Here is a 19,399-nt window from a genome sequence, read left to right on the forward strand (position 1 = left end):
AATTACGATTCAAATGTAAATCACTTGCGGTTTGCTTTCTTTTTTTAAATTATTTTATTGTCCCAAAAGTCGGCGCCTTTGTTTCCATTTTTTCCCAAGAATTCTCCTTGGTGGCCCTGTTTTTTCTGCCTTGTTTTGTTCGCCAAAAAGAACATTAAACCCTTGGGGGTTTTATTTAAATAAAATTGTATTATTTTTTGTAGAGATTCTGCTGAGAATCGAAATTAAAAGTTATGTGGAATAGGTTTAAAGCTATCTAGCTTGGTTTATAGAAGCTGTTTTATTGTAGTTTCAATGTAAAGGTGACTATTTTCTTTTTATAATTAATTCCCTAGCATTTCCACCTAATTTCCTTCTAATTTTGGCTTGATTTTTATTTACTTTGAAACCCTGAACACCTCGCTTATCTCCCAACATATTCCAGCCTTGACCTGGGCTCTGGTTTTTTTGTTTTCGTCATGTCTGCCTTGATTCATTAGCGAGTCGTGATCCCCATCTAATCCCGGCTTATCAACGCTCTTAATTAAGTCGCAAAACACAGCTTACGAGTCCAACATCACTTGATTAGGCGTTTTATTCATATAGATCACAAGAAAAAAAAACACAAAGAAAGAAATATTATGCAACAAGGGGGAAGCAAGCGGAGAAGTAGATCCTAGACTTCTCCTGTGCTCCTGGAAACACCTGATCCTGATGCTCACAGGGCTGGTGGGGGCGAGCTGCCAATGGGGGCCAAAGGCACCTTCTCAGTGGGAGCATCATAGGCAATGGGCGCCTTCGGCGTAGTGGGTCCCTCATCCGTGAGCTTGTGCTTTATTTCATCATATTTATGGGCCACCGAGCTGCCAAACTCCTTGGCGCCCTCGCCAATCTTGTCCGCGTAGGGCTTGGCAGCCTCGGCCACGTCCTTAGCCCCCTGGTTGACCTTGCAGCCCAAGTTCTTGAAGAAGTGCTTGAAGTCGCTCTCATCAGGCGCCTTCTCCTCGTCGCACTCGGCGCGCACCTCGGCGACGGCCACCAGGAGCATAAGTCCGATCAGAGAGCACACCACAAACGATTTCATCTCGACGCTTTCAGCTTGAATTCACGACTGAATCGCCGCCGCGGCTCAGCTCTCCAGATAGCGTTCTCCGATCCGAAATCTCCGTTCTCCGTTCTCCGCTCCCCGGTCTCCGGCCAAGGCTTGGGAACAGGTTCCGCTACCGAGCCCCTGCTCCGGTAATAAATCCCAATCAAGTTGTGTTCGTGTGCGTCGCTTTGTTTTGCGTTCAATGCGAACTGCTGTAATGGAAGCTCTAATGCACTGTCCGGAGTTTTAGGGGAGAACTACCAAGATGACTCCAAAATTGGGAGCTACTAAGGAGAGATCTGTAAGGGTTAGATTCTAGAATACCTTGCTAAATTTTGCTATTTTTTAAGCTTTAAATTAAAGTAAATTTAATCAACATTTTAAAAATAACTTTCTAAGTCAGAGAATAAATTTGATTTTGACAAGTGTAATTAATTTAACCCTTAACAGTAGATTAATAAAAATATATTTATATTAAAATATTAAAGAATAGAAATAAAATAAAGAATATCTTCTTAAAGCTTATGAAAATTCTAAGAAAAGTTGCTTGGCTTTGGATAGTTACTAATTTACATATATATAAATCAGCTATGGCTGTTATCCATCCTGTAGCTTAATTTAGAATTAAGCATACAGCGTACAAATAAATTTATACATTGAAATATATTTAAATTATGTATAAATTTTATTTATGATCATCTTTTACTATAAAACATTTGTTTTTAAATAATTTTAACACAATTAAGAACCCAAAATATTAATATTTATGTTATATTACGTATTATTATTTGATTTAAATAGATCACACCTTGCAGATTCTCCTGTATTTATATTATATTTATTTATGAATACCAAATGAGTAATGTTCTATATTTATTGCATTTCTTTATTATTCAATAGCAGTTATTTCACAAAAAAAATCACCTTAAAATTGCTTTACAATAAAATATAAAAGACAGATGTCACGCAGATCCTATTGTTTGTCACAATTTCAGTTCTCAATCAAATATTATTCGCACCTGTACGTATCTGTGAACAATTTTGTTTGCTCTGTAAAGTCAATTACATGTTTATAGGTTTTTAATTTCACACTGACAATATATGTATATTTTTGTAGGCACTGTATATTTCGAGGAAGAGGGTTTCAAAATCTCGTTTCCAGTTCTCTCTTTCATTTTGGGGCGCATGGCGGTCTTAGCTTCTTGGGATTCCACCTGCTGTAGCAGCAACCACGATAATCCCGCCTCGAGCAGCCCCATCCCGACCAGGCTGCGGTCTGTACAAATGATATAGAGACCAGGAAGAGCACCGCCAGAAGCAGAAGTCCGCAGGTGCACAGGAGCTGCATCTTCAACGGCTGGAGATTGGCAAGTGAGGCTCAAGATGGGCCAGTTGAAAGCTGATTCACATCACTGCAGAACTGCAGGAAAACCGGCTTTCCCAGGTTAGTTGGGGGATGCAGGGCTTCCGTTTATTTTTGGCCAGAACAGAGGAGAAAGTCAGAGAAGAATCTCTCATCCAAGTCCGGTGACTCACTACCCAAATGGTTTGAAAACGAGTTTTGCGTTGGGCTTAATCAAGTGGTTCTTTGTATATTTTGTAAATAATTCCAAAGGTAACATCTTCCAATCTTCATCTGATAATAAAAATTAAAGTCTCCCTTGAATTTTCAAATTGCTGAAATTTAATAATCATAACTAGCTGCAGGTTTACAATAAATAGGAAAGCAGTTTTATTAGTTAATATAAATATGTGTTAAAGTATGGTTTAGCTACATTCACACTACTTCGTTGTCGTGATCCTCCAGCCAGTCCATGCGGATGGGCGGCGAAGAGGTGGTGACCTCCTCCTTGAGCTCGTTTTTCGGAGAGCTCGACGATTCCTCGGCTGCCTCCGTGACGATGGTAGTGCTGGAAGTCACCTCCTCCGGATCCTTGATCTTATCCTTTTCAGTGTGCGAATTGGTGGTGGCTGGGAGGGTGAGCACGGTGACCAGCATGTTGAAGCGCTGAAAGAGCGACCTGGTCACATCGCGTGCCTTCTCCTCCAGAATCTTGGCCTCCTTCTCAATGTTGGCTATCCAGGGCTTGGCCTTCTCCAGGGTACACTGCAGACTATGCACAAACTTGTTGACCTCACTGGGACTCGGGGTGGTGGTCAGCGTCTCCACATCCCCACCATCCAAAGCCTTGGCCTCCGAGCCGCAGACAATTGAGGCAGCCTGCAGTTGGCCAAAAAGACACAGCCACAGGGTCACGAAGATCACCAAGGAATTAGTCATCTCGAAGCTGGGATATTGTAATCGGTTATCGCTTCAGGTATCGGTCTGGGTATCGAGTATACAAGTCCGTCGCCGTTGAGGCACCAAACGCGACTGAAACCCGTTTGCAGCCGCCGCCACTTGACCAAGTTCTTGGGTATCGCGGTGTCTTTTGGGCTGGGCTTTTGCCCGTCGAGAAAGTCGTCGGGCAACTAAAAATGCATTTTGGGCTCTGGCCTCTCTATTTCGCCAGAGAAAGAGCGAGGCAGAGACAGTGCGGAGAATCGGAGAGAAATTCTCCAGAATGGGAATAGAGAAATGCACGCACTTGGTACACTTGGGGGAATTGCAAAGGTGACTAATCCATCATGCTGATCACTCGCCAAGTCTCGCCTCAATTGGACTATTAAATTGTATCTTTTATAAGAATCTAGAACTAGAATCTTGATGGGGTTTTTTTTGGGGATTAGTCACTGAATTGAAAGAAATCAAAAGCAGCTTGAATTTTTTTAAATTTATTTTAAGTTTATTTGGGAAGGTATTTCTAAGAAATACAAGATTTAGAGGTATTCTAAAAGTAATTCATAATATTTATATATATTAGCAAAGCAAATTTTAATTTGAAAATTAGGAAAATATGTTAATCATTTATTTATTATAATTAATAAGAATGAAATACATAAGACTTTGTTATAAATTGTATAAAAAATAACATTTAAGAGATAAGAAACCAAGACTTAGCTCTCTAGTCTGTACACTAAATACATTTTTTTTAAGTCCATGACTAATAGTTTATGATTAGTCACCAAAACATAAAACCAATGACTACAGTTTACAGAGTAAACTTTACTTTGGGGCTTTTTATGTTTATTTGTATATTTAGAAATTATATACTGAAACCCTCTTAAAAGTTAATATAAGCCTATTGAAGCTTTAACAGATTCTAGTTTATGTTATATTAGGAAGGAAACTAAAAACTAACTCAAAAAATACAAATTCTAATCTCAGGTACAAGTGTAGCTTTTCAATAAAATACATTTCCCCTTGCACAGCTCAGAGCATCCTAATCCCAAATCAATCACGCACATTCATCATTTCACTTTCATTTTTTATTTACACAAAAAAAAGCACATGGAAGGAAATCAAGAGAACAAAAAAAAAAAAAAAACTTAAATATTTACAGGACAAGGGGGGTTGGATTTTTCAAGGACTACTTCCTCAACTTGCTGCAGTTGCCCAAGGCATCCAGGATGTGTCCATGGCCGCACTGCTGCTCGCCCTTGAGGATGTCCGGATTGATGATCTCCACATTGGCCAAGAAGCCGCGATCCTTGCTCATCTCCTCTGCCGAGTCCTTGGCCAGCTTGTCGCGGAAGTCATCAAAGCGATCCTTGAGATCGCTGCCCAGCACCTTGGCCTTCTCGCCCAGCTTCTGGGCGCCCTCCTTCAGCTCGGCGCCCAAATCCTTGGCCTTCTCGCCCAGCTTCTTGGCGCCCTCCTTGATGTGACAGCCCACGTTCTTGAAGAAATCTCGAACCTCATGCTCGGAGCTGCTGCTGCTGCCGGTCACCTCGGAGATCTTGTCGCCCACCTCGCTCAGTCCGGGTATCTTGTCCTCGCAGTCAAAGAGACCCGCCTGAGCACGGAGCAGAACGCCAGCCAGCAGGAGGAGGACGAGGGATCCTTGCAGGGAATTCATCTTTCAAGTTCCTGTTGTTCCTGTGGTTCTGTGTGAAAACCAGACTGAACGTTGACTTCTCGACTGAGACTGACCTGCGCGCCCCGATTTCCAGGCATTTTATTCGCCTCGCCGTCGCCTTTGTGTGTCACTTGTCACTTGCCTCGCATTTTCTCGGTAATTCAATTTGCCCGCAACAACAATCATCATCGCAGATCGTGCCCAATTGTGCGCTGATTTATCTCATCTGGACAAAAGGGAGCCCACAGCTTAAAGATGTTTCCACAAAGATACACCCGGTAGATGTAGTATCTTCACGTGCAGCAGGCTAGTCTCAACTTGCTGGTCACACTTGGGTCAAGGCTGTGGCATAAGGTTAATCCTCAGGATGTAGAGGAGCCTTTGGTATATAATCTTGCCAATATTTTACAGATTTAATATGGGAAAATATTTTTAAAAAATATTTATAGATCTGAAAACACTGCAAATTCCCTTCATTCAAAAGTATCTATCCCTTGACCTTTTTTATCATCAACTTTACTTTAAACTAGGCTAGTTTTAGTAAGTTATATTCTGATTTTTGGGGAACTTCTTCACTCTAAACCCTAAAGGTCAAGGCTGCCCCAACTGCTATTGATTCCTATCCCCATCCCTCCACTCGATTATTATCTCCCCGACTTTGCTTGCCTCTGACATTTCACAGCGTATTACGCACTTTTTATTCGCCAAGCCGGAAGCTCTGACAAATATGGAATATAAATAGACTATATGTATAGTATATGGTATATATACAACACATTCAATTGGTTTTTACACGCGGACGCACTGATCTGGAATTGACCCACAATGGCCACGAGCTACTAGTGATTGCATAACAATTGGCGAGGCTGAAAAGTAACACAACTGCCAGCTTAAATCCAATTTTCAAATTTCCTACATTTTGCTTCTAGAACTTGTTCAACTTAGGCACTAAAAAAAATATACATAAAAAATCCACTATTATTTCCGTAATTTATTGCAAATCAATTTAGGAAACAAGCTTCCGCTTTTGGAAAGTTATCCAGATTAATTCCACTCGGACTGATCATTAAACCCTATGAAACTGGATCCTTCCTCATTGTTGGTATCAGTGTCATCATCATCCGCATCCTCTGGCTCGTCTTCATCGCCATCATCATCGTCGCCATTGTCCTCTTCCAGTTCAATATTCTCGTCAGGATTTGGTTGTGCTTCATAATCAGGCTCCTCCGGTTCGGGTTGGGTTTCTGTTTGGGTTTCGGTTTCGGTTTCTGGCTGGGTTTCGGTTTCTTCTTCGGGTTCTTCATCGTATTCCGGTTCAGGTTCTGTGGATTCCGCCAGCACAGGCAACTCCGTTGTGGTTGTGGTGGTTGTCGTAGAAGAAGTTGAAGTGGTGGAAGTGGTGGAAGGAGCGCCTGCAAGCAAATAAATCATTAATTTCTAATTTAAAACGAATATTTTCTATAAAAACATACATTTTTCTAAAGTGGGATTAAAGTCACAATCATCTAAAATCGCCTCAGGAGTGGTGGCAGTGGTTGTGGGTCTCGGTGTGGTGGTGGTAGTGGTGGCTTTAGTTGTTGGTAAAGCAGAAGCCACTGGTTTTTTGCCTAAACTTTTGCCTGTAAATAGGGAAATTATCAATTATACAAAATAAAATCAATAGAAATAAGTTTAAATTTTTGTTTACGTCAATAATTGATGATGCTGTACTTAATCTAATCTAGTAATGAAATGAATCACTGCCACACTTTACAGATTCCGTATTAAATAATTGTAAGAAAAAAACCCACACTCATCGAGACTCGGATTGAAGTCGCAGCGAATGCGCCAGTCCAGCTCATCCTCGTCGATCGTGGTGACCACCTTCTTGGGCCGCTGTATGAGGTACACATCCCTGACCTCCACAATCTCCACATCCGGGTTCGTGGGCGACACGCGTCTGCGTATGTACCGCCTGTGCGGTCTGTCCGGCAGGGAGCGGGCCTGCAGCAGCTCCAGGCTGCTGAGAGCCAGCAAAAGGATCAGGACGAGGGATCTGCTCATGGCGTTGTCTGCAGCTCAACTATTTCGGTCTGACGAAGCTTCTCCCGTTGGCCTGAATCGGACTGCCGCGGAGAAGCTTATCGCCGGCGATAACCTTCTGACCTTGTCTACGCTTCTCTCGTGGCTCCTGGCATGTGTGTTGCATACTTTCGGACTTGGGGCTCACGTCTCATGACGATGCATCAATGTCCGCATAAATTAGATTTTAGCCAACAAATTAGCCGCAAACATAATTGCCAAACATTGCCGCCTTTTTCGGGGAGAGGAAGCCAGCAAACCGGAGAGGCCAGAAATATGTATATACGAACTTGGCAGGGCACTCTGCCGGGTCGTCAATGGGGCATATCGGTGTACCTAAAATAAATTTAAAAATTATTCTACAAAAATATTATAGTCTATAGTTATCAGAAACAAAGTATACAGTAACCTTACTCCAAATAACCCTCATGAAATGCTTTTATTTTTATAAATTCTGATAACCCGATATGTAATCGATACCTTCCCAATCGAATCCCATAGAGAAGCGTACATTCCCGTCGACTGAATCACTTGCCAGTGTCAGCAGGACCCTCAGCTGATGAAAAATATGCGAAAAGTCATTTGCTTTTCTTTATTCGCCTTTCTTTCTTCCCACTTTTCCTCAGCTCTTCTGTTTGTTTGTCATTTTTCAATGGCAAAATGAACTGAGAGACTGAAAGTGTGTGCAAATTAGCCGAGCAACGGCGGCCACATATGTTTCAGTCATTTCCCAATAACATAACAGAAAACCGTGTGTGTTTTCCTAGATAGATAAACAACAATTTGTTTTTCACATTTTTGTTTTTATTTTTATATGATGTGAAGAAGCACACTGAAATCTGGGGCAGGCATTATCGCTTCGATCTGCGGTTAGTTAAGGACTTAAGATGAGATTTATGATCAGTCTTAAAAGCACACAATGGGTAACTATGTTTTTTAAAAAAAGAGTCTAAAAGAATTTACTTTGAATATTGAAAAATATTATCTATATACTTAAAACTATTTTAAGAATTTATTAATTAAGGATATATTTAAATAATTTTAGTAACAGCGAAAGTATAAACTAACTTATGCCAAAAACCAAGGCTTAAAAAATCGAAAAATATTTTTCAACACCTAAAAAATGTTTCCTTTTAAAGATAAAATTTTAATTAAATATATTTTTAATAAAATATTTAAAGAAATATATTTTTTTAAGGTAAAAATAAACTTGTTTGACCTGCAAGAGTATCCGCCCTGCGATTTTCTTCTGATTTAAGAACTCACTGTGTGAGAGCGTGAAATATGCGAAATCCCAGTGGGGCCTGACGGGGTTTAAGGGGGAGGCGGCCTCCTATAGCTGGTGGCGTCGCAGGCGGAGGAGGTGTCTCTTTTTGGGGCCCAAAAGCGAGATGCCGCCGCTGCAAACAGTTGGCTACGAGGCACGTTGGCGGGCGGAACACCAGAGATCCAAAAAGATCTCACAGATCGCAGCAGCTGATCGGGGGCACCGAAACGAAAGAGACGGCCGACGCCAGTTGAAGCGGGACGGCAGCTGTTTTCCCTTCTCCGTTCTCCGTTCTCTGTTTTTGTTTGATCGCTTCTCGTTCCCTACCCCCCATTTTTTTCGGTGTCTCTGGTTGCCCAGAAAAGTGGCACAGTGTGTCGGTGTCGTCGCATTCAAAATGTCACCAGCGATCCATTGGGTGACGGAGTAAGAGGGAAAACTCGCGGAGCCAAGGAAAATTGGTTGGGTTAATTGGGAAATCCAAACGGGAACGGACAGTTTCTGGGAGCGGATCGCCTCTAAAAATAGCGAAACATAAAAGAGAAAGAGCGAGATTGCTGAACAAAAAAAAAAGCCAAAAATAATTGAAAGCGTGGGCAGCATCCAAAGGAAAAGACAGTGAGCACGGGCTACAAGGGATTCTGAGAGTTCTTAGGGAATAAAATCAATTAAAGAATATAAACAAGTGATTAAAAATATATATAATATATATTTTTGAATATAAAAAAGAGTAATTACGATGTAAACAGTGAATTTTATAAGCAAAACATGAATAACTTTTACTATTTTGCATAAATAACTAAATAAACAACCGACTGATCTGCCCATCGAGTGCCACCTGTACAGACATAGTTGAGATAAACAATAAATTGGCCAAAGGCCAAAGCAGCAGAGCGAAGAAGAAGCCAGAGATCATACCCGCCGGAGAAGGGGAAGAGCCATCGGTTGAAGGCACAACCAGAAAGAGAAACGGACAACCAACAGGTGGAAGGAAGGAAGGAAGCAGAGACCCAGAAAATATATATCTATATATACGAAGATCCTTGGCCCATGAGCTGCCATGTCCCAGGCAGCTGAAGGCGAAGAGGAGGCCTTTCCCAACGGAGAGCCTCTGGAGGAGGAGGAGGAGGATCCGCTGGCCAATCTGCTCAGCCTGAAGCTAAAAAAGCCGCCGCACTGGAACTGGGAGCTGAGCACCTCCCGCAGCTGCAGCAACATAGCCCTGCCCCGGATCCTGCTCTACGATCATGCAGGCAACCTCCTGGTGGACGCCCAGGGTCTAAGGGAGGGGACCTACAGATCAGAAGAGTCGCCGCGCCGTCGCAAGCGCTCGGCCACCTCAAATCTGGAGAGGAATTTCCAGGGACTGCACATTGCCGAGGCCACGCCCACGCCCACAATAACGCCCACGCCCAGCTCGAGCCGGGAGAGCGGGCGACGTCTGAAAACACACGGCAGCTGCATTGACTTTAGCACCCACGAGCTGCCCAACTGGGAGCCCTCGTCCAGCTCACGGCGCTCTAGCTCTCTGCGTGGCGTTCGCTTCCAGGAGGAGGCGGTGGAGGATCTGCCCACGCCCACGCCCACACCCACCTATCCCACACCGCCCTCGACCTCTACACTGAACTCATCCAGCTCGGGTCCCAGGGAGAAGAGACGCTACCGACGCTCGCACAGCTCCATTTTGGAGCGATTCAGTTTATCCAAAGGCCGTCACTCTTCACCGGAGTTCGCCCAGGAGGAGGAGGTGGTGAAGGCGCCGCGCTACTACCTGCGCACCAGTAAGGCCGGCACGTTGGTCATTCGCGAAGAGAGCTTCAGCTCGCAGCGTCTAAGGAACCGACGCCGTCGGCCGCCCAAGCACTCGTCCAGCGAGAATATCCTGCAGGAGCAGCGGGAGGAGCAGGAGCCGGCACAGTCGGAAGCTAGAGTCGTGCAGGCCGCGACGACACGGAGAAGAGCGTCAGAGAGACCAGTGTCCAGCTCGGAGGAGGATGAGCAGCGGACTGGGGAACGGGAGCCACGCAGGTCGAGGGGCAGGCCAAGGAATCAGGGCCAGAACAGTTGCGGCAAGGATGCAGCTCAGGGTGAGTGGTGAATTGGTAAAGGGATAATATGCGAGCTAGGGGGACAGTGTAAAGGTTAAGGGACATGAGAAGGGATTAATCCTAAATAAATCTGGGGAATAAATAGGGATTTGAGTTAACTTAGACCTTAACTAAGATGTTTTTATAGTTTAAATAGTAAAGAAAGGTTAATGTGGACTTTATTTTAGCTCTAAACTCTTGCTAGTGAAGATACAATTATAACTAATATTTTAATAATTAAAGATTAACAAAGAATAAACATTAAAGTAGGGGAATACCCAAGCTCTGGTCTTAATTTCTTCTCTATCTCTTCTTAGAGCTCATCACCGTGGATCCTGACAATTGTGTTTATCGAGCAGCGCCGGGCGCCACCGCTCGATAGAAGAGAGAAAGAGATCCCACAAAGACCAGAAGAAAGCCACAGAAGAAAGCCACAGAATAAAGCCACAGAAGAAAGCCACAGAAGAAAGGCACAGCAGAAAGCCACAGAAGAATTGGTCCTGAAGAATATACAAAGCGTCAGGGAATGCAGGCAGTTCAAGAACAGACAGAAATTATACAGTTCCTCCTTGTGATGTAAGACGATAAAACATGTGAAAATAAAAACAAAAATCTAAAAACCAGACAAGTGCCTCTTTTAATCGAATATAATTTAGCAACTAATTAAGCCAAAACTATGATTTTCTGGCGTCAGATCAAATGGGTTTATTGTGCCAAGAAATATGTGTACTTAAACACTTAGAAATATACTTTTACATTGTCAGAATCATTTTGTGACATTTTTCCAATTAAATTGCAGAGGCACTTGGAAATCTTTTAGGCAAAACATTTGCCAAAAAGGTCTTGTCAACCTTTTCAATCAAAACGAATAAGTATTTTTAAGCACGAAAAAGGAAAGGTGAGGTTTATTTATGATTTCACAAGAGGGAAGAGCTACTCGTTAGCCAAAGGTTTGTCTGCAAATAGGGTAACAATATATATAAAATCCGATTTAAAGAAATGTAAATAAATTTAAGTAATAATTGCTAGATTCTTTGCTCTTATCATATTTTCCCTTTGCAACTAAAGAGTATTCAGACTTCATCCCCAGAGTCTTCTAGGAATTCCTCTTCAGTGGCCGCCCAAAAGTCTGCCATGCTTTCTGGGCGGACTGACCAGTAGAGATCCAGTCCCCAGATTCGGTTGTGGAGCGTGTCCATTGGCGAGACACAGCCACTCGTCGTGGCTAAACAAACAAGCTAATCAGAGGGCTGATAAGATGGTTCGTCGGGCCAACGCGAATTCACAAAAGAGAGCTCAGTGCGATTAAGACCCTTGGCTCGAGATGCGATCGCTTCCCTCGCTCCTGTCACTGCTGGGGCTGCTCCTGGTCCTGCTGCTGGGCTCGCAGTGCAGCGGCACCGGAAAGGTGATCTACTTTAACCACTTGAACGAAACCCAGTCGGCAAGGGCATCCAAGAACCAGACGGATCTGCTTGGCAAGTCCATGCTGTTCGACACGCGAGGCAATCGCTGCCGACACGGCTTCATACGCGATCATCATGGACGCTGCCGGCGGGTAAGTTTACCATGTTCCCCCTCAAAATTTATTTGCACTTACAATATAATTTTATCTCTCCCACGCAGCTTGTCTAAAAATGGAATATTCCGATTAGTCTAGTTTATTTTTAGTATGTGTTTATGTTAAGTCTGTGTTGGCCCCGTGATTAAAGTGAAATGAAAGCAAAACAATTGTAAATCCTTTAGATAAGGCGGATATTTTATCCAAAAAAGTTGATATTTTATTTCAAAATCAAACCCAGTTTGGCATCATTCAACCTTGAAGGTTTTCCTCTCTTCTTTTGATATTTTATTTCTAAAAAATGCGCAGTAAGCTGCTAGACTTTGAACCAATGCCTTCCGACTTTCAGTGTTTCTTGGAAGACCCTAAAGCAAACCCAAAAACCCTAGAAAACCCCAGATGGAGGTGGACGTTAACCCTTGCGACTCGTCATGAAATCGAAACTACGTCACATCACGTGTAGGTATGATGAAATACCGCGAATTCTGGTGTGCCATAGATACGGCAGACGCCAGATACAAGATACACAGAGACAAGATACAAGATATAGGCCGCCGGGAGATAACGGGAATCGACCACCGGCTGACTCAGCGCCATATTTTTATATCCAGCGACCCCTATTCGGTCACATTTTCGGGAAATTTCAGCACTACGATTGTCATTATTTGCGATAAGACCAAAAATCGGCAAATAGATCTGGTGACGTCTCTCCCATTAACGTTAAATGCTCAATGGGGGCAGTCGCGTGGTCACTACACCCCCCCTTCAATGACGGGGCGAAAATGGGGCCACTTTTACACGGAATTTCATATGGCTCACTCGGCGATCGTTACGAAGCTAAAAAGTCACCGCGGATCTAATTGTCAAAGTTCATGGCTCGCCCGGGAAGCCTGCTATGGTATCTCCTTCGATCAGGCAGCGATTGGTGGCTCACCAAAAATAGCGAAACACGAGCCAAATTAACCCACGTTCTTACTCAGCTCTAAAAATACGAGGTTATCTCTGGGCTTCCTGAAGAGTTTGTTAGTTAATCTTGCTAACAACTACTCCACTTCCAAGTGGAAGTTATTAAGTAATTCAAAATGATTTTAAAAAATATATGTAATGAAGAAATAATGACACCGAAAATTACTTAGAAGAACTTTAACCTCTAAAGTAAACACTATTTTATTATTTAATAATTTTTAGCTTACAGCTTACAAATATTATATATTTTTGCCCAGATCAATTACCTTTTTATTACCTCAAACACTTATGGGTGCTAGTTCCTTAAGTGATTTAAGAGTTCCCCCAAAAGTAGTAAAAGCTTCCAAGAAAAGCTGGTAAAAATCCCCTTTTTTGTGAGAAGTTCTCTTCGGAATAAACCCCCAAAGTAAAAAAAGGGTTAAGCCCAATTGGATCGTCCTATGCAAATGCAACGAGGTCCCCCCCTGATGATGATAGCATTGTATCGGGTATTATCGGGACTCGTGCTCAGATATATAGATACTGTGGCTCGGCAACGAAATCAGTGCTGGGCAAAGGCGGGGCACTCAATTACACAGATTGCAAATGGCAGGGAGGCAAAGATAAGATTTCCCCCCGAGAGGCCGAGCAGCAGTCCCACGGAAAAAAACAGGGTGACAATAGTGAAACCAACATGTTCCCTTTAAATTTTTAATTTTCTGTATTTTTGTAAAATGTTGCCTCCTCATTTTTTCACTCATTACATCACTTTTTTATTTACTCAGCTCGTTACTAATTTGATAACTCATTTGTTCACTTTTTCGCTAACTCATTTGTTCATTTCTTCGTTCACTCATTTGTTCACTTCTTCGTTAACTCTTTTCTTCACTTTTTCGTTCATTTCTTTGTGAACTCCTTATTTCCCTTTACACTCATTTGTTCCCTTACTCGTCTACTCGCTTCTTCACTTGCTCACTATTTTGAATACTTATTTGCTCACTCATTTGTTCATTGGCACAGTTTTTTCCTCAATCAATGAATTACTTAAGTCTTTTCTAGATCAAACCGTTCAGTAGTTGTTCAGAATCTCGTTCTATTCGTTTTAATCGCTCAACTTTTCACTCATTTTCTGTCATTTTCCGTTGCTCACCCATTTGGTTCACCACCTCAAAGGCTGATATACCCAACTCTGGCAAGTTTTCTAACTGGAACACCCTGTGACGACGGGTTTATCAATTCAATGAAAAGACAAGCGAGCAGAGCACTTAAGAAGTGCTACCCCAAACTCGTATAAAATCAGTTAACTGCCGGCATTGGAGCAAGCCACTCACTCGTTAGCTATATATATACATAAGGATATTTTTTTTTGTTTTTTTGTGATATATCGTCGTGAGATCCAAGAGTAACCGAAACGAGAGATGTCGATGCACCAACTGCTGCTTTACTCGCTCTGTCTGTGGGCCGTGTTCGTGTTCTGTGCCCCGGCGCCCACCGAATCGCGTCGCGTGATCTTCCTGAAGCCGAACGGTATCCATCGTGGACAGATTCTGGCCACGCACGGGATGGAGAAGCCCTGTCCCCAGTGCCACATGCATGATCATCGCGGCAATTGCCGACGCATCATTGCCTATAATGCAGGTGGGTGATATGACCATATCGCATATACGCATTACGTATACGCCACGGTGCCAGTGCGTCATCTCAGATTACAAAAAAAAAAAATAAATAATAGAAGAAATGTGCCGCGTACCGCTCTAACTCTTCTCTGTCTCTGTCTTGCAGATGGCGTGCGCTGCTGAGGTGAACCGTAGTGAAGTGCCACCACCATCGAACGAATCTCCAACTCTCTCAACCACAACAAACTACAAACCTTATTTATTTATGCTATTTATCTGCCTCGCATGCCATACACCTAACAATAAACTACAAAATATACAAAAAGCCACGGAATGCCATGCAAATTTAAGCACATTTCCCGCATTCCATTGAAGGTCGTCCTCCGGGCTAGGGACTTGGCCAATTATCCGCAGCCAAAGCCGGAGTATCTTATCAATTAATTTTGCATTAGGCGGGGGATTTCTATAATGGCTCATACGCCATATCAGCTGCTCGAGTGGATTCGGAAATATTTGATTTAACAATTATAATGCCGACTTGACGCAAAACGCCCATTATCTATGGGTTAATCGGTCTCAATCGGCCCTAACAGGTGGCTCTTGCCACTGTTTACCTGCTAAGACCCACCTGGAAGTAATTTTTATTGTTCATTTTTTGATTGTTTCAATTGATATTTAATTGCTTAAAGTATAATAAGATTTTGTACTAAGTCCATTGATGTTATGCTAAGTCTAAGTTTAAGGAAATATAATAAAATAATTTAATAAAATTAAATGTTGTATGGAATGTAATTTAATAATATATAACCTATATATTAGGTGCTTTAGAGTATTTAAAATATATTTTATAATGATTAAAATGTTAAATAATTATTTAAAAATATAATATTAAATTACCAGACATTTCTTTCTGTTTGAATAATTATTTATACAGCAAAGATTGACCCTCTGAATCATAAATCTATCTAAAATAAATAAAATTACTGTCTCTAAAGGTCATTTTGAATGTAGAAGACATCAATATATATTCCAAATATCTTTTTAATATTTAAATCATTTACATTTTACATAAATCTTACATTTTAAAATATATTATAGATTTTATCCATAATTTTTTTAAATTTTATAGATTTTATCCATTATTTCTTCCAAAATTTCTATCCAAAAATAAAACCCCATCAATCCTCGTAATCCCCCCGATTCATTCAGTACGTATAAACCCATTGTTGCATGCGTCAGAGCCTGTTATCGTAATGCCAATGCCATCTATCGATCACTCGAATGTAACGAGACGCTCGATCCGAATCCAAGGGCCGCTCGGAAACGGTATTACCGAATTACTCTGGTCAGACGTCCGGCAAACTTTGCACCGCCGCTACGTCAGCTAGGGGGAGAGGCCTCTCCAGGTAGCACGCTAATTGTAATCGGAGAGCTGGCAGGTGATTCGGCTTCGAATCGAATTCATCAAGCGTCTTATCGACATGTCAGCGGAGTCTGAGCTAATTGCTGAATGAAATACCGATTTCACAACTGCCAGAAGGTGGTTAGCACTTTTGGTGGATTAGGAGCCATCGATGTTGCCAGAAGGGAACATAAAATGATTGGGTTTTCCAAGATAATTAAAAATTCAATAAAAATTATAAGTAAATATGTTTACTATTAACATTTACCGCAAATAATATTAAATTTAAAAGGAGTTTTATATTTTTCCTGGAATGCTTTTAGATTACTAACTTTTACACTTTAAGTTCTCCTAGAAAATGTTATGCTTGGCAAACAAATATATTACCAACTTTGTTTACGGGAAATGCTGATAATATAGTTCCTTTTAATTGCTTGGCAACGAATGTTAACTTAATCTTAATGAGCCATTGGTATTTTTAGGTGCCTGACGCAGCCTTTAAAGGCCTTGACTAGGTCAGTAAAAGGTAATATTTTAATATATACTAAATACATTTATTTGAATTATAAATTAAAAAGTTCAATTCAAAATCTAAATGGTTTAACTAAGCCTTGGCAACAGGCTATTACATGTTTTAAAGACCAATTTCATATTATTATCTGACTTGACGTAGTGATTCCTGAAATTGCCATGACTAGGTCAATATTAACCTACAGAAATTCGAAGCAAATTCCCCGCTTCTTCTCGGACCACATTTCCACTTTTATATCAAGCACAGTTCTCTTAAGAAATCCCCCTTTCCTGTAAAGATCCCTTGGTATTTTCAAGAACTTGACGTAGGACTTATGCTACCTATATTTCCACTTGACAACACCCAGAGCATTGCATATTTTCGGGCTGTAACTCGACCATAGATCACAGCCAAAACCACTCCCCAACCGGATGCGGCAGCGTCACTGATAGGGGAGCGCTGGTCAGTGATCCATCCGGTGACGCAGTGCCTCCTTGGAGTTCGCCAGAAGGGGAATCATGACACTGGAATTTTACTACTCAAACGCACGGCTCTCGAGCACGGTTACGAGCTCCGCAAATTCCCCCAAGCTTTCGTCATACGGCAACGGGGCACCAAAATAGCAGCCAGTGAAATATCGAGGCGATCCGGGGGCAACCCGCAGACAATACTACAGCTATAGAGGCATATTTATGCCTAGGGCTGTGGGCTGTGCGGCTATCTTATCGCGTGCCAGCGGAATGCCTTTGGGGTGGCTTATCTTATCGATAGCGGGCCGGCGGGCGGTCGCCGCCTTTACCTATCGACGTTGAATATCGGCGGGCGCAATATCGGCGAGCGGGCTCAGTAATAAAAGCGAGTCCCCAGTGAATTGACCTATAAAAACGACAACGGTGCTGTGAAAAGTCCGGTTTAAATACACACGAAAATCAAAGGAAATCCAATTGGGATTCAAGAAGGATTCACCACACGATGCAACTGCAACGCCTGCTCATTCTCACCTTTGTGGTCATCGCCTTGATTCTGGCCCAGAGCTCTAGCACCACGGAAGCCCGTCGTCTGGTCTTCTACAGCCCCAAGAGCCGCACTCTTACCAGCCAGCTTCTCGTCTCCAGGAAGCTGTCCAAGCCCTGTCCCTCTGGCAAGATGCGGGACCATCGGGATCGCTGTCGCCGGGCCTTGATCTTTGGACGCAGCAACTGAGCAGAGAAATCTCCACGAACTCTATATATCTACTTTTTTTTTTTGCCACAAGCTAGTCGTAAGCTAATTTATTTTAGGCTTAGTTGCGTCACAATGTAACGCTCGAAGTATTTATATTTATTACATTATTTATTTGTAGTTGCTAATAATGATAAGTGAAATAAACCAATGTCAATGAAGATAAAAAAAAACTGTATGCAATGTTTGCTTTGAACCCAGAGTGACCTACTGGAAGGTATCTTGGTCATAAAATTGTTGTATTTTGGATCAATTGGAAGAAGTTTCGCCAGACAAAACTTGTATTTCATGGCTATTAGGCTGCCTTTCCTTAGATAGAATATATTCTAACATGAATTTAACTATAGAAGTCCCTAGAATCTATTTTATACCTTTTATACCCATGACTTTTGACTTTGGATTAAGTAATCTTTTCAAGCTGAAACCTTAGTATAATGAATACTAAGCTATACTATATATATTTATTTATTTAAGCCGCATAAGTAAACCGATATTAACAACAATTTATTCCCCAGTACAAACCATTGTATGTTAATGGCAATGGAAACCCGAAGTACACTGATAAAAAAAAACAAGAATTTTGGTCATAAAAACGAGATTTTTCGGTCACGAAAATGGCTTAAGCATATTTTGGTCTTCTTTGGATATTTTCGGTCATCTTTTAAGTACTTTTTCATTCTACATTTGAGATTTTTCAAATATTATTTCAATCCTTAAAAAAGTTTAAAATAAGAACGATAAACGACCGAAAATCTTAAAAAATGACCATAACAAGGCTTAAATTAAGAAAAACAAAAATTTTTTTGAATCCTAACGAGACCGGCCTTAGTTAATACTACTAAACATTCGTAATACCAAACATTTTAAATTAAACATTATTGTGAAAGAATTTTTATAATCTGTAATTATAGAGCTAGAAATGATTATTGTATTAGAAATTTTATTAAAAGCTACTTACATTTTTTTTCCCGGCTGGGATCCGAACCCATGTCTCAAAATTCACAGACCGACCGCTTACCAACTGGGCCACTGAGGCAAATCAAACACTAATGTCGGGAACGTGAATACATACAGTTCGAAGGACAGAGAAAACAAAAAAAAAATGTATCTCCCCTCTGAGCTAAAAATAGATTTTTTAAGAATGGTCGTAAGAGCGAGACGGCACTATGACTTCCATTTTTGTGTGAGAAAAAAAGAGACAACACTAGAAGCCGTCTCTTCTGAATTTTTAAGATTAACAAAAATCTTAATTTACGATTTTTATTTCTTAAAATGAATCATTTTCGGTATTACTTTATGATTTTTTCTTCTTCTTATTAGAATATTTGGTCTTTTTTTAAGATTTTTTTTTTAAGAATGCCAAAAAATGTGCAAATCTTAAAAGTAGATTATTTTGTTCGTAAATATACCCTGAAAAATCTCCTTTCTAGAATTTTTGGTCTTATAGTAAGATTTTAAATTAAGAATGCGCAAAATCTCAAAAGAAGATTTTATTTTTTTTATCAGTGTATGGAGAGAGAGTGGTGATCTCAGGGGCCCTCATCAATTTAAACTTTTCGGTGACATGAGCCAACAGCCTTAATCTGTGAACAAATCAAGATTGGGCGATAGAATTGTGGGGGACATGTTTTGGTCTAAATTGAATGCCGGAAATCAGTGACGTCAGTGACGATATGACGCCTTAAGGCAGGGTAAGAAAA

The 19,399-nt window shown here is 41.4% G+C and overlaps 8 protein-coding genes across 8 annotated transcripts; 4 read left to right on the forward strand and 4 right to left on the reverse strand.

Moving 5' to 3' along the window:
- Positions 1 to 542: 542 nt before the first annotated feature.
- Positions 543 to 1,101, reverse strand: LOC108080037 (uncharacterized). Its single transcript, XM_017174614.3, has one exon. It carries the CDS (start codon positions 1,061 to 1,063, stop codon positions 698 to 700), a length of 366 nt encoding a protein of 121 aa, XP_017030103.1. The 5' UTR covers positions 1,064 to 1,101; the 3' UTR covers positions 543 to 697.
- Positions 1,102 to 2,730: 1,629 nt separating this feature from the next.
- On the reverse strand, positions 2,731 to 3,501 carry LOC108080041 (uncharacterized). Its single transcript, XM_017174618.3, has one exon. The coding sequence runs from the start codon at positions 3,348 to 3,350 to the stop codon at positions 2,847 to 2,849; it is 504 nt and encodes a 167-aa protein (XP_017030107.1). The 5' UTR covers positions 3,351 to 3,501; the 3' UTR covers positions 2,731 to 2,846.
- A 919-nt stretch (positions 3,502 to 4,420) lies between these two features.
- LOC108080045 (uncharacterized) lies at positions 4,421 to 5,096 on the reverse strand. Its single transcript, XM_017174624.3, has one exon. It carries the CDS (start codon positions 5,026 to 5,028, stop codon positions 4,540 to 4,542), a length of 489 nt encoding a protein of 162 aa, XP_017030113.1. The 5' UTR covers positions 5,029 to 5,096; the 3' UTR covers positions 4,421 to 4,539.
- Positions 5,097 to 5,999: 903 nt separating this feature from the next.
- Positions 6,000 to 7,101, reverse strand: LOC108080051 (adipocyte plasma membrane-associated protein Hemomucin). The gene is made up of 3 exons (XM_017174630.3): positions 6,819 to 7,101; positions 6,501 to 6,647; positions 6,000 to 6,440 (listed from the first exon to the last, which is right to left on the reverse strand). The coding sequence occupies exons 1-3, from the start codon at positions 7,069 to 7,071 to the stop codon at positions 6,073 to 6,075; spliced, it is 768 nt and encodes a 255-aa protein (XP_017030119.1). The 5' UTR covers positions 7,072 to 7,101; the 3' UTR covers positions 6,000 to 6,072.
- A 1,414-nt stretch (positions 7,102 to 8,515) lies between these two features.
- LOC108080017 (uncharacterized) lies at positions 8,516 to 11,071 on the forward strand. The gene is made up of 2 exons (XM_017174584.3): positions 8,516 to 10,443; positions 10,761 to 11,071. The coding sequence occupies exons 1-2, from the start codon at positions 9,417 to 9,419 to the stop codon at positions 10,823 to 10,825; spliced, it is 1,092 nt and encodes a 363-aa protein (XP_017030073.1). The 5' UTR covers positions 8,516 to 9,416; the 3' UTR covers positions 10,826 to 11,071.
- Positions 11,072 to 11,732: 661 nt separating this feature from the next.
- On the forward strand, positions 11,733 to 12,174 carry LOC108080074 (uncharacterized). The gene is made up of 2 exons (XM_017174658.3): positions 11,733 to 12,001; positions 12,070 to 12,174. The coding sequence occupies exons 1-2, from the start codon at positions 11,768 to 11,770 to the stop codon at positions 12,076 to 12,078; spliced, it is 243 nt and encodes an 80-aa protein (XP_017030147.1). The 5' UTR covers positions 11,733 to 11,767; the 3' UTR covers positions 12,079 to 12,174.
- Positions 12,175 to 14,255: 2,081 nt separating this feature from the next.
- LOC108080052 (uncharacterized) lies at positions 14,256 to 15,326 on the forward strand. The gene is made up of 2 exons (XM_017174632.3): positions 14,256 to 14,587; positions 14,732 to 15,326. The coding sequence occupies exons 1-2, from the start codon at positions 14,368 to 14,370 to the stop codon at positions 14,746 to 14,748; spliced, it is 237 nt and encodes a 78-aa protein (XP_017030121.1). The 5' UTR covers positions 14,256 to 14,367; the 3' UTR covers positions 14,749 to 15,326.
- Positions 15,327 to 17,345: 2,019 nt separating this feature from the next.
- On the forward strand, positions 17,346 to 17,836 carry LOC138929140 (uncharacterized). Its single transcript, XM_070288325.1, has one exon. The coding sequence runs from the start codon at positions 17,451 to 17,453 to the stop codon at positions 17,679 to 17,681; it is 231 nt and encodes a 76-aa protein (XP_070144426.1). The 5' UTR covers positions 17,346 to 17,450; the 3' UTR covers positions 17,682 to 17,836.
- Positions 17,837 to 19,399: the final 1,563 nt, after the last annotated feature.

Source organism: Drosophila kikkawai, chromosome X (assembly GCF_030179895.1).
Source record: "Drosophila kikkawai strain 14028-0561.14 chromosome X, DkikHiC1v2, whole genome shotgun sequence".
Taxonomy (NCBI): domain Eukaryota; kingdom Metazoa; phylum Arthropoda; class Insecta; order Diptera; family Drosophilidae; genus Drosophila; species Drosophila kikkawai.

Excerpts from the sequence above, each read along its gene's own strand:
- LOC108080051 (XM_017174630.3), bottom strand. The coding sequence starts at position 7,071 with ATGAGCAGATCCCTCGTCCTGATCCTTTTGCTGGCTCTCAGCAGCCTG. Across the intron at positions 6,648-6,818 it reads CAATCCGAGTCTCGATGAGT|GCAAAAGTTTAGGCAAAAAA; the intron begins GTGGGTTTTTTT and ends CCCTATTTACAG. Across the intron at positions 6,441-6,500 it reads TAATCCCACTTTAGAAAAAT|GCGCTCCTTCCACCACTTCC; the intron begins GTATGTTTTTAT and ends ATTTGCTTGCAG.
- LOC108080052 (XM_017174632.3), top strand. The coding sequence starts at position 14,368 with ATGTCGATGCACCAACTGCTGCTTTACTCGCTCTGTCTGTGGGCCGTG.
- LOC108080017 (XM_017174584.3), top strand. The coding sequence starts at position 9,417 with ATGTCCCAGGCAGCTGAAGGCGAAGAGGAGGCCTTTCCCAACGGAGAG. Across the intron at positions 10,444-10,760 it reads CGGCAAGGATGCAGCTCAGG|AGCTCATCACCGTGGATCCT; the intron begins GTGAGTGGTGAA and ends ATCTCTTCTTAG.
- LOC108080045 (XM_017174624.3), bottom strand. The coding sequence starts at position 5,028 with ATGAATTCCCTGCAAGGATCCCTCGTCCTCCTCCTGCTGGCTGGCGTT.
- LOC108080037 (XM_017174614.3), bottom strand. The coding sequence starts at position 1,063 with ATGAAATCGTTTGTGGTGTGCTCTCTGATCGGACTTATGCTCCTGGTG.
- LOC138929140 (XM_070288325.1), top strand. The coding sequence starts at position 17,451 with ATGCAACTGCAACGCCTGCTCATTCTCACCTTTGTGGTCATCGCCTTG.
- LOC108080074 (XM_017174658.3), top strand. The coding sequence starts at position 11,768 with ATGCGATCGCTTCCCTCGCTCCTGTCACTGCTGGGGCTGCTCCTGGTC.
- LOC108080041 (XM_017174618.3), bottom strand. The coding sequence starts at position 3,350 with ATGACTAATTCCTTGGTGATCTTCGTGACCCTGTGGCTGTGTCTTTTT.